Source organism: Euprymna scolopes, chromosome 33, assembly GCF_053919585.1.
Source record: "Euprymna scolopes isolate OS-2025 chromosome 33, ASM5391958v1, whole genome shotgun sequence".
Taxonomy (NCBI): Eukaryota; Metazoa; Mollusca; class Cephalopoda; order Sepiida; family Sepiolidae; genus Euprymna; species Euprymna scolopes.
In genome coordinates, this window is record NC_136514.1 from 10829533 (window position 1) to 10842211 (window position 12679).

At 30.9% G+C, this 12679-nt stretch overlaps 1 protein-coding gene across 2 annotated transcripts in view; it reads right to left on the reverse strand.

Annotated features, from left to right (window-relative positions):
- Positions 1 to 12679, reverse strand: part of LOC145258140 (contactin-3-like) — a 527582-nt gene that overhangs the window by 179101 nt on the left and 335802 nt on the right. For both annotated transcript variants that reach the window (XM_080115925.1, XM_080115924.1), the window contains exons 5-6: positions 6272 to 6426; positions 1153 to 1260 (exon numbers count right to left, since the gene is read on the reverse strand). In XM_080115925.1, coding sequence (XP_079972051.1) covers positions 1153 to 1260; positions 6272 to 6426 — 263 coding nt within the window. The remainder of the gene's footprint in view (positions 1 to 1152; positions 1261 to 6271; positions 6427 to 12679) is intronic.

The following is a 12679-nucleotide window of genomic DNA, read 5'->3' on the forward strand; positions in this document are numbered from 1 at the left end:
TTTAGGCACAGATAGGGAGTGGGGAAAATTATTGACGGTGGTTTCAGCTAGTCGGGTGTTTTTTGAGAAAGATTGGCGAGGGGGGACCAGAGAATGGAGCTCAGACGAGCACCTGCCATGGAAATAACGATAAAACAAGGACAGGCTCGCAACGTCTCTTCTGTGGGAAAGAGGTTGCAGGGTAGAGAAAAGGGTATCCCCCACCAAGCCACGGAGTTTATTTTGTACTCTGTCAAGGCAGGATAGGCTGTTTTTAGCAGCCCCCACCCAGATGTGGCAGCAGTACTCCATCTGTGGACGTACTTGGTTCTTATATAGATAGAGAATTGCATCATTAGTGAGATATCTTCTGGAGCGGTAGAAGGATCCCACCATTTTCCCAGCGACCTTGGCCACATACTTGATGTATGTGTTCCATTTAAGATCACGTGTAAAGGTCAAACCCAGGAGCTTATCAAAGCTTGGGGCCTCCCTTAGACGAGAGCCGTCCATATCAATTGATGCCAGATGGGGATCCGAGCGTTTATGATGTAGAGATAGGAGCTTGGTTTTAGATGCATTAAAGGTAACCAGCCACCTCTTTCCCCACTGTACCACGCGCTCAAGATCAGAGGAGAGAGAATCAGAGAGAACATCATCATTTACGGCCTTTGATGTGTTGCCATAGATGTCAACGAAAGATTATAGCATGTGTTTTGGGAGATCATTGATGTAGATCAGGAAGAGAGTTGGGCCCAGTATGGACCCCTGAGGGACTCCAGCATTAATACTGTGGGCTTCTGATTTATGCCCATCAAGAACTACTCTTATTAGCCTATCTGAGAGAAATGACTTAATTTATCCAATAATAAAACAGCTTTCTTCGAAGTGCAAGTTTGAAATAAAATATCTTACAAACAGTTTCCACACGTTAAAAGTATTCAGGTAGGTAGAAAATATAAGCCTACTTCCTCTTTTTTTAAATTATTTGTTGATTCTTTTATGTTTTAAGGTTTTTTACAAAATTGTGCTTTACCTTAAATATAGTTTTAAATCACTTTTTTGTGTCATGCAACTGAAATTAAACCCATACGAACTGAAATAAAGGGAAAATCAATGCAAATTACGTAAACCGAAAAATGAATAACAAAACAAAAAAAAAACGATCCTTACCTTGACTCCTGTCTTGTTGAATGATCCGATAACTTTCAGCTTTGCTAATTTCGCAGATATACGCTAGTTTCTTATTGTTAGTAGCCATCGTCCAGCCGACACGAGTACCTTTGAAAAAAAAAGTAACATGAAATAGAAAAACGGTTAGAGACGACTCCATATTTGAAATTTTTACTTGTCTTTAATCCTTCCGGTGCTATTAGGTTGAGAAGAAAGTTCTTGTGGAATTTTCAATTTTGATTTCAAATGATGTATTTTCAAATAAGTTTCCATTATAAAAACCTTTATTTTATACATCATTTTAAATAGCATTTTTCACTCTATCTTTTATTGTTTTACAATCGTTTGAAAACAATTAATATTTTCTTTTCAGAACGTTGAAGAAAAGATGAGGAAAAAAAGCAAAATCCCACAATGTCTTTCTTATTTCAATTTAAGCTAGGCCGAAAAGCTGTTGAAACATCTCAGGGTATCAGCACAACGTTTGGCCCAGGAACCACTAGTTAACGCACAGCACAATGGTGGTTTAAGAAATTTCGTGGCAGTGAAGATAATCTTTAAGATGATGAGTGTAGTTGTCGACCATCGGATGTTGACAACGATCAGTTTAGATCCTTAGTCGAAGCCACTTCACGCACAACTGTTTCAGAACTTGCTTTTGAATCAAAAGTAACGTATTCGAGGATTTTCAACCACTTGAGAGAGACTAAAAAGATTTTTTTTTAAAACTTGATAAATGGATGCCTCACGAATTGAACGACAACCAATAAAACCGCTGTTATCAAGTGTCATCCTCCCTTCTATTACGCAACAAGAACGACCCGTTTCTCGAGCGGGTTGTTACTCTGTTCCATCTGCCTGCTTCCCAACTGACTACAACTTGGATGTCTTCAAGTCCAACGTTAACAAATTTCTAATGAACCGCCCCCTTAAGTAAACACTTCATCAAATCTCCACACTAACGTAATGTACTTGCAATAACCCTTATCCCTGAATGGCTTCCAGGCCTTGATAAGTGGTGACTACCGTGTAAAAATATATATATATATATATATATATATATAGTTTTACTTTTGAAATCACAATTTCAGGATATATAATAATCGATAGAAAATTTACTTGATAATAATATATATGAAATCTGCATGGATTTAAAGATCATACTTAAGCATATTTTACGAGCAGGCTACGCTTGGCGTCCCTTTTAAGATAAATATTTTTGCAGTTTCGACAAAAGAGATACAATTATATCAGAGTCTCCATTTACGCTAACATTCGCAGAATGCCAATCAATATATATTACATATGAAAGAGTCCGCTGTGGAACTTCCACAGGTTCCGTAAGTTTAAATAACTAATTTATAAACTAATAGTCCGACATAGCTCAACTTTCTAATATGCTATTTGAAGGTTGGTACTCTATGAAAAATACATTGATATTTTATTTGTACATGCTGTATGTGTCAGGCCGAGAACATATTGCGCGCTGTGTTGTTCTCGCACTGAGTAGCCGAATGCAAGCAGATATTTACAAACTGGCCACTGAACTTACACATATCACAACATGCATATTGCCAGAAGACAATAATATCCACACAATTCTTACTCAAACTGATTATTTTTATTCACTCTACAAACAAAAAGTTAAGCATTCATTGTCCCCAATAAATGCACAGTGAATGTGGCATAAAAAATGACTAAGTTCAGCATTTGCTCCCCCCATTTAGACCCAAATGTACCCAGAGGACGTCAAATCATAGTAAAAATGATTAAACAGTGCAGTTTTAAGCCTTTACATATGTAAATTTGAGTTCTGAACCATGCAAAAAAAAAAAAAAAAGAAATGACTAAGTCAATCATTTGCCCCCCCCCCATTTAACCCCAAAAGTCCCCAAGTCCTTAATATATTTAAATTTGAGTTCAGCACCATGCAAAACTGCTAAATAGACATACGCAGAAAATTTTGGAGAAATATAGTAAAATAGTCCCAAAAATGGAATGTTTTTATTAGCTTTAAAAGAGCCCCTGAAGTACAATCTAGTGTTATCACGAAGTATAGACAAACAAAATTATATAAAAATCAGTTAGTTACAATTTTTCAGAAAGTTTTATAAAACTCCAAGGCATCAATTTTTCTTAATAGCACAAAAGTGTCAATTTTAGCCATTTTAACCCGAAAGACATCGCGGGGCGGGTGGCAAATCAATTTTGTTACTTTTTTACTCATATTATGTTTAATGTTTTTGCAAATTTAAACGACAAACGAACGGACGAACGGACGAACGGACAAGGATTAATTTACAGGTTCACCCTCCTTTTGTCGGGGGACTAGAAAAAAACACGTTTTAACCTTGCATATATGAACAATATACGTATACAAAATAACTACGGTATATCAGACCATTTTTTAATGCCGAATCCAGGAAATTTTTAAAAGGTTTTCTGCTTCTTATATTTTCACACACACACACACACACACACACACACACACACACACACACACACACACACACACACACATACACACACACACACACATATATATATATATATAATGAATAATCGCGAGTTGGGAATGTAACTCTCACATTGAGCGCACGTGTATATTTTAATACGTTTCTCGAACGTTATTCAGAAATCGTGGCCTCTTTGTAGCTAGGAATATTTGTTCCTGGGCTAGTTTTTCCTACGAGTCGGAATACAAACCGAAGTGTGTGAGGGACATCTTCAATCCGTCATTGAACTGTTTCCGCTGTGATCTTATGGCTCTGTTTCCTTTGAATATCTCAATGTAATGGAATTTTAGTAAGTCTTGAATTTGATATGCGATATATATATATATATATATATATATATATATATACAGTGATGATCATATTTATTGGCACGGTAAAATAAAAGTTAAATTTTGTCTAATAGATTCTAAAAAAGGGATTAAATTAAAGAAAATAACAAAGTATATTATGTATTTTTAACTGGCCTTTCCGATGCAGCAATCGGATTTTAGAAAAAATAAATAACAAAGGAACAACAAACATAATTGCAAAAAACCCTTGTTCAAAATTATTGGCACGGCTTTGTTTTTCTTTTAGTATCAGTATAATATCAATCAATTTCCGGTTTACGTGCTTTCTGAACTTTTTTATAGCCATATTATGCTTGTTTAACGCTAATTCAGTGAATAATTTTTTTCAGATAATTTTTAGATGGCGATTTATTTAAACTATTATAAGTGACTAAATTATAATTTTCAATCGCCATGGTTAAAACTAAGGAACACAGCGAAGACGTCAGGAAGCTTGTTGTAGCATGCCATACCAATGGGGAGGGCTATGATAAGATTTCAAAGAAGCTAAACCTTCCCAAATCCACTGTTAGAGCCATAATAAACAAGTTCAAATCGCAAGGCCACGTTATGAGTTTAGAGGGTAGAGGGGGAAAAAGGATTCTTTCCCCAAGAGATGAACGGAAAATTGTTCGACAAGTAAAACAAAACCCAAGGATCTCTGTTGGGGAGATTGTTGATGAACAGAGCACCTCTGGAGTGAATGTATCTCGACATACAGTTGGTAGAGTTTTGAAGAGAGCTGGTTTAAAAGCATGTCGTCCGAGAAAGACTCCCTTATTGAAGCCTATGCACCTGAAAGCAAGGCTAGCCTTTGCAAAACGTCATATTGATAAAGATGTTGCATTCTGGAAACGTGTTCTATGGACTGACGAAACGAAAATAGAGTTATTTGGCCATAATAAAGTGTCTTATATTTACAGAAAATCTGGCGAAGCTTTCCTGCCTAAGAACACCATACCCACAGTGAAGCACGGTGGAGGCAGTTTGATGTTTTGGGGATCCTTTGCTGCCTCTGGACCAGGGCGACTTGTTAAGGTCACAGGTAGCATAAAAAAGGAAGATTATGTTAAAATATTGGATGAAAACCTGAAAGACTCTGCTAAAGAGCTCTCACTTGGTCGTCGTTGGTGGTTCATGCAAGATAATGACCCAAAGCATTCGGCTAAACTGACTAAGAAATGGCTTAAGGACAATCATGTTAATGTTTTGGAGTGGCCATCACAAAGCCCAGACCTTAATCCAATTGAAAATTTATGGAGAACATTAAAATTGAGGGTAATGCAAAGGAAGCCTAAGAATCTTATTCAATTGGAGGATTATTGTCAGGAAGAATTGGCTAAAATTACTACTGAAGAGTGCAGCAACTTGGTTGTAAACTATGAAAAGCGACTGAGGAAGGTAATCAAGGCCAAAGGCTATACAATTGATTATTAAATAAATCGTGCCAATAATTTTGAACAAGGGTTTTTTGCAATTATGTTTGTTGTTCCTTTGTTATTTATTTTTTCTAAAATCCGATTGCTGCATCGGAAAGGCCAGTTAAAAATACATAATATATTTTGTTATTTTCTTTAATTTAATCCCTTTTTTAGAATTTATTAGACAAAATTTAACTTTTATTTTACCGTGCCAATAAATATGATCATCACTGTATATATATATATATATATATATATATATATATATATATATATATATATATATATATATATATATATATGTAATCTGCCTAACAAACCTGGCATTGCTGTAGTATGGTGTGAGCATACGAGAGGCTTGACTGGTCTAAAACTTATGTGCTACTATGTTGTACTTGACATTAAATTTTAATCACTAAACGGAGGCCGGTCATATGGAAAAGGTTGAGTTTCATGGCGGTTCAAGTTTCGCAGGCATACATGAATTTGGTCCGAAATTGAATTCCTCTACGCTCCAATACAATGGATCAGAAATATCCAAAAGCAGTACTAGTTTTAACTATCATGCATTTTTTTTTATCGTTGATGTGTACTGTTTATGGCAGGATACTGCCGAAGTAAGTGAATTTGACCACAGCTTTTAGGTTGGTTCTAGCAAATGAGATCTAACGCCTAGCAAATCGTTTCACCAATGCAAGCGGGTGTTTAAGCTCGCCCGGGGGCTACACTACACACGTAACACTTCATATAGATTTTGGTTAAATGAAGTTTAGAATATTTGGACAAAATTCCCAGGAAAGATGTGATATGTACAATTGGCAAATTCTTTCAATCGTATCGAAATTATACTTACCATTCATAGCGTAGACGATATGGGAACCAGTCTTGGTGTATTCATCTTTGGATAACCAGTAAGTGGAGGCGTATGAGACATCAGAACTCGTCGGCGTCCAAGTGAAGCTGCCTGGTGATGACGGGTTCCTCTTGCCGCCCGTGTAGAACATGTAACTGTAATAAATGAAAACAATTAGGGATTGTCAATCCATAAGTAGAAACAGAGTGAAAACATATTAGGTGTGTGTATATCTTTATTTTTATTACAAAGTGAAAACATATTAGGTGTGTGTATATCTTTATTTTTATTACAAAGTGAAAACATATTAGGTGTGTGTATATCTTTATTTTTATTACAAAGTGAAAACATATTATGTGTGTGTATATCTTTATTTGTATTACAAAGTGAAAACATATTAGGTGTGTGTATATCTTTATTTTTATAACAAAGTCAAAACATATTATGTGTGTTTATATCTTTATTTGTATTGCAAAGTGAAAAAATATAAGGTGTGTGTATATCTTTATTTGTATTGCAAAGTGAAAATATATTAGGTGTGTGTATATCAGTATTTTTATTACAAAGTGAAAACATATTAGGTGTGTGTATATCACGATTTTTATTACAAAGTGAAAACATATTAGGTGTGTGTATATCTTTATTTGTATTACAAAGTGAAAACATATTATGTGTGTATATATTTATTTGTATTACAAAGTGAAAACATATTAGGTGTGTGTATATCTTTATTGGTATTACAAAGGGAAACATATAAGGTGTGTGTATATCCGTATTTTTATTACAAAGTGAAAACATATAATTTGTGTGTATATCTTAATTTGGATTACAAAGTGAAAACATATTAGGTGTGAGTATATCTTTATTTGTATTACAAAGAGAAAACATATTCGGTGTGTGTATATCCGTATTTTTATTACAAAGTGAAAACATATTAAGGGTGTGTATATCTTTATTTGTATTACAAAGTGAAAACATATTAGGTGTGTGTATATCGTTTTTTGTATTACAAAGTGAAACCCTGAACTGCAGGTCTTTGGAACTCCCTTCCAGGATTCTGCTTTCTCAAATGTCCTGATATGCAGAAGTTCAAGTGTAATGTAAACAAACATCTTTCTACTTGTCTCCATTCATAAAGCCCCTGCTAATTAAGTCCCTGATAGTAGCCCCCTGCATCAAAGTGGCACTGTGCCTTGTTTGGGGTGAAAATTAAATTAACAAAAAAGTGAAAACGTATTAGGTGTGTGTATATCATTATTATTATTATTACAAAGTGAAAACATATATAAATGTGTGTATATCAGTATTTCTATTACAAGATGAAAAACTATAAAGTGTGTGTATATCTTTATTTGTATTTCAAAGAGAAAACATATTAGGTGTGTGTATATCTTTATTTGTATTAGAAAGTGAAAACAAATTAGGTGTGTGTATATCCGTATTTGTATTACAAAGTGAAACCATATTAGGTGTGTGTATATCTTTATTTGTATTACAAAGTGAAAACATATTAGGTGTGTATATCTTCATTTTTATTACAAAGTGAAAACATATTAGGTATGTGTATATCTTTATTTTTATTACAAAGTGCAAATATATTAGGTGTCTGTATATCTTTATTGGTATTACAAAGTGAAAATATATTAGGTGTGTGTATATCTTTATTTGTATTACAAAGTGAAAACATATTAGCTGTGTGTATATCTTTATTTGTATTACAAAGTGAAAACATATTAAGTGTGTGTATATCTTTATTTTTATTACAACGTGAAAACATACTAGGTGTGTGTGTATATCTTTATTTGTATTCCAAAGTGAAAACATATTAGGTGTGTGTATATCCGTATTTTTTTTACAAAATGAAAACATATTAAGTGTCTGTATATCTTTATTTGTATTACAAAGTGAAAACATATTAAGTGTGTGTATATCTTTATTTGTATTAGAAAGTGAAAACAAATTAGGTGTGTGTATATGCGTATTTTTATTACAAAGTGAAAACATATTGTGTGTGTGTATATCCGTATTTTTATTACAAAGTGAAAACATATTAGGTGTGTATATATCTTTATTTTTATTACAGTGACAACATATTAGGTGTGTATATCTTTATTTGTATTACAAAGTGAAAACATATTAGGTGGGTGTATATCCGTATTTTTATTACAAAGTGAAAACATATTAGGTGTGTGTATATACTTATTTGTATTACAAAGTGAAAATATATAAGGTGTGTGTATATCTTTATTTGTATTACAAAGTGAAAATATATTAGGTGTGTGTATATCTTTATTTGTATTACAAAGTGAAAACATATTAGGTGTGTGTATATCCTTATTTCTATTACAAAGTGAAAACATATTAAGTGTGTGTATATCTTTATTTGTATTACAAAGTGAAAACATATTAGGTGTGTGCATATCCGTATTTTTATTACAAAGTGAAAGCATTTTAGGTGTGTGTATATCTATATTTGTATTACAAAGTGACAATATATTAGGTGTGTTTATATCTTTATTTGTTTAACAAAGTGAAAACATATTAGGTGTGTGTATATCCGTATTTTTTTTTACAAAATAAAAACATATTAAGTGTCTGTATATCTTTAATTGTATTACAAAGTGAAAACATATTAAGTGTGTGCATATCTTTATTTCTATTACAAAGTGAAAGCATATTAGCTGTGTGTATATGCGTATTTTTATTACAAAGTGAATGCATATTAGGTGTATGTATATCTTTATTTGTATTACAAAGTGAAAACATATTGTGTGTGTGTATATTCGTATTTTTTATACAAAATGAAAACATATTAAGTGTCTGTATATCTTTATTTGTATTACAAAGTGAAAGCATATTAGGTGTGTGTATATGCGTATTTTTATTACAAAGTGAAAACATTTTGTGTGTGTGTATATCCGTATTTTTATTACAAAGTGAAAATATATAAGTGTGTATATATCTTTATTTTTATTACAAAGTGACAACATATTAGGTGTGTATATCTTTATTTGTATTACAAAGTGAAAACATATTGTGTGTGTGTATATCCGTATTTTGATTACAAAGTGAAAAGATATTAGGTGTGTGTATATACTTATTTGTATTACAAAGTGAAAATATATAAGGTGTGTGTATATTTTTATTTGTATTACAAAGTGAAAATATATTAGGTGTGTGTATATCTGTATTTGTATTACAAAGTGAAAACATATTAGGTGTGTGTATATCCGTATTCTTTTTACAAAATGAAAACATATTAAGTGTGTGCATATCTTTATTTGTATTACAAAGTGAAAACATATTAGGTGTGTGTATATCCGTATTTTTATTACAAAGTGAAAACATATTAAGTGTGTGTATATCTTTATTTGTATTACAAAGTGAAAACATATTAGGTGTGTGCATATCCGTATTTTTATTACAAAGTGAAAACATATTAAGTGTGTGTATATCTTTATTTGTATTACAAAGTGAAACATATTAGGTGTGTGTATATCTTTATTTGTATAACAAACTGAAAACATATTAAGTGTGTGTATATCTTTATTTGTATCACAAAGTGAAAACATATTGTGTGTGTGTATATCCGTATTTTTATTACAAAGTGAAAGCATATTAGGTGTGTGTATATCTATATTTGTATTACAAAGTTAAAACATATTAGGTGTGTGTATATCTTTATTTGTATTACAAAGTGAAAATATATTAGGTGTGTGTATATCTTTATTTGTATTACAAAGTGAAAACATATTATGTGTGTGTATATCTTTATTTGTATTACAAAGTGAAAACATATTAGGTGTGTGTATATCTTTATTTTTATAACAAAGTCAAAACATATTATGTGTGTTTATATCTTTATTTGTATTGCAAAGTGAAAAAATATAAGGTGTGTGTATATCTTTATTTGTATTGCAAAGTGAAAATATATTAGGTGTGTGTATATCAGTATTTTTATTACAAAGTGAAAACATATTAGGTGTGTGTATATCACGATTTTTATTACAAAGTGAAAACATATTAGGTGTGTGTATATCTTTATTTTTATTAAAAAGTGAAAACATATTATGTGTGTATATATTTATTTGTATTACAAAGTGAAAACATATTAGGTGTGTGTATATCTTTATTGGTATTACAAAGGGAAACATATAAGGTGTGTGTATATCCGTATTTTTATTACAAAGTGAAAACATATAATTTGTGTGTATATCTTAATTTGGATTACAAAGTGAAAACATATTAGGTGTGAGTATATCTTTATTTGTATTACAAAGAGAAAACATATTCGGTGTGTGTATATCCGTATTTTTATTACAAAGTGAAAACATATTAAGGGTGTGTATATCTTTATTTGTATTACAAAGTGAAAACATATTAGGTGTGTGTATATCGTTTTTTGTATTACAAAGTGAAACCCTGAACTGCAGGTCTTTGGAACTCCCTTCCAGGATTCTGCTTTCTCAAATGTCCTGATATGCAGAAGTTCAAGTGTAATGTAAACAAACATCTTTCTACTAGTCTCCATTCATAAAGCCCCTGCTAATTAAGTCCCTGATAGTAGCCCCCTGCATCAAAGTGGCACTGTGCCTTGTTTGGGGTGAAAATTAAATTAACAAAAAAGTGAAAACGTATTAGATGTGTGTATATCATTATTATTATTATTACAAAGTGAAAACATATATAAATGTGTGTATATCAGTATTTCTATTACAAGATGAAAAACTATAAAGTGTGTGTATATCTTTATTTGTATTTCAAAGAGAAAACATATTAGGTGTGTGTATATCTTTATTTGTATTAGAAAGTGAAAACAAATTAGGTGTGTGTATATCCGTATTTGTATTACAAAGTGAAACCATATTAGGTGTGTGTATATCTTTATTTGTATTACAAAGTGAAAACATATTAGGTGTGTATATCTTCATTTTTATTACAAAGTGAAAACATATTAGGTATGTGTATATCTTTATTTTTATTACAAAGTGCAAATATATTAGGTGTCTGTATATCTTTATTGGTATTACAAAGTGAAAATATATTAGGTGTGTGTATATCTTTATTTGTATTACAAAGTGAAAACATATTAGCTGTGTGTATATCTTTATTTGTATTACAAAGTGAAAACATATTAAGTGTGTGTATATCTTTATTTTTATTACAACGTGAAAACATACTAGGTGTGTGTGTATATCTTTATTTGTATTCCAAAGTGAAAACATATTAGGTGTGTGTATATCCGTATTTTTTTACAAAATGAAAACATATTAAGTGTCTGTATATCTTTATTTGTATTACAAAGTGAAAACATATTAAGTGTGTGTATATCTTTATTTGTATTAGAAAGTGAAAACAAATTAGGTGTGTGTATATGCGTATTTTTATTACAAAGTGAAAACATATTGTGTGTGTGTATATCCGTATTTTTATTACAAAGTGAAAACATATTAGGTGTGTATATATCTTTATTTTTATTACAGTGACAACATATTTGGTGTGTATATCTTTATTTGTATTAAAAAGTGAAAACATATTAGGTGGGTGTATATCCGTATTTTTATTACAAAGTGAAAACATATTAGGTGTGTGTATATACTTATTTGTATTACAAAGTGAAAATATATAAGGTGTGTGTATATCTTTATTTGTATTACAAAGTGAAAATATATTAGGTGTGTGTATATCTTTATTTGTATTACAAAGTGAAAACATATTAGGTGTGTGTATATCCTTATTTCTATTACAAAGTGAAAACATATTAAGTGTGTGTATATCTTTATTTGTATTACAAAGTGAAAACATATTAGGTGTGTGCATATCCGTAGTTTTATTACAAAGTGAAAGCATTTTAGGTGTGTGTATATCTATATTTGTATTACAAAGTGACAATATATTAGGTGTGTTTATATCTTTATTTGTTTAACAAAGTGAAAACATATTAGGTGTGTGTATATCCGTATTTTTTTTTACAAAATAAAAACATATTAAGTGTCTGTATATCTTTAATTGTATTACAAAGTGAAAACATATTAAGTGTGTGCATATCTTTATTTCTATTACAAAGTGAAAGCATATTAGCTGTGTGTATATGCGTATTTTTATTACAAAGTGAATGCATATTAGGTGTATGTATATCTTTATTTGTATTACAAAGTGAAAACATATTGTGTGTGTGTATATTCGTATTTTTTATACAAAATGAAAACATATTAAGTGTCTGTATATCTTTATTTGTATTACAAAGTGAAAGCATATTAGGTGTGTGTATATGCGTATTTTTATTACAAAGTGAAAACATTTTGTGTGTGTGTATATCCGTATTTTTATTACAAAGTGAAAATATATAAGTGTGTATATATCTTTATTTTTATTACAAAGTGACAACATATTAGGTGTGTATATCTT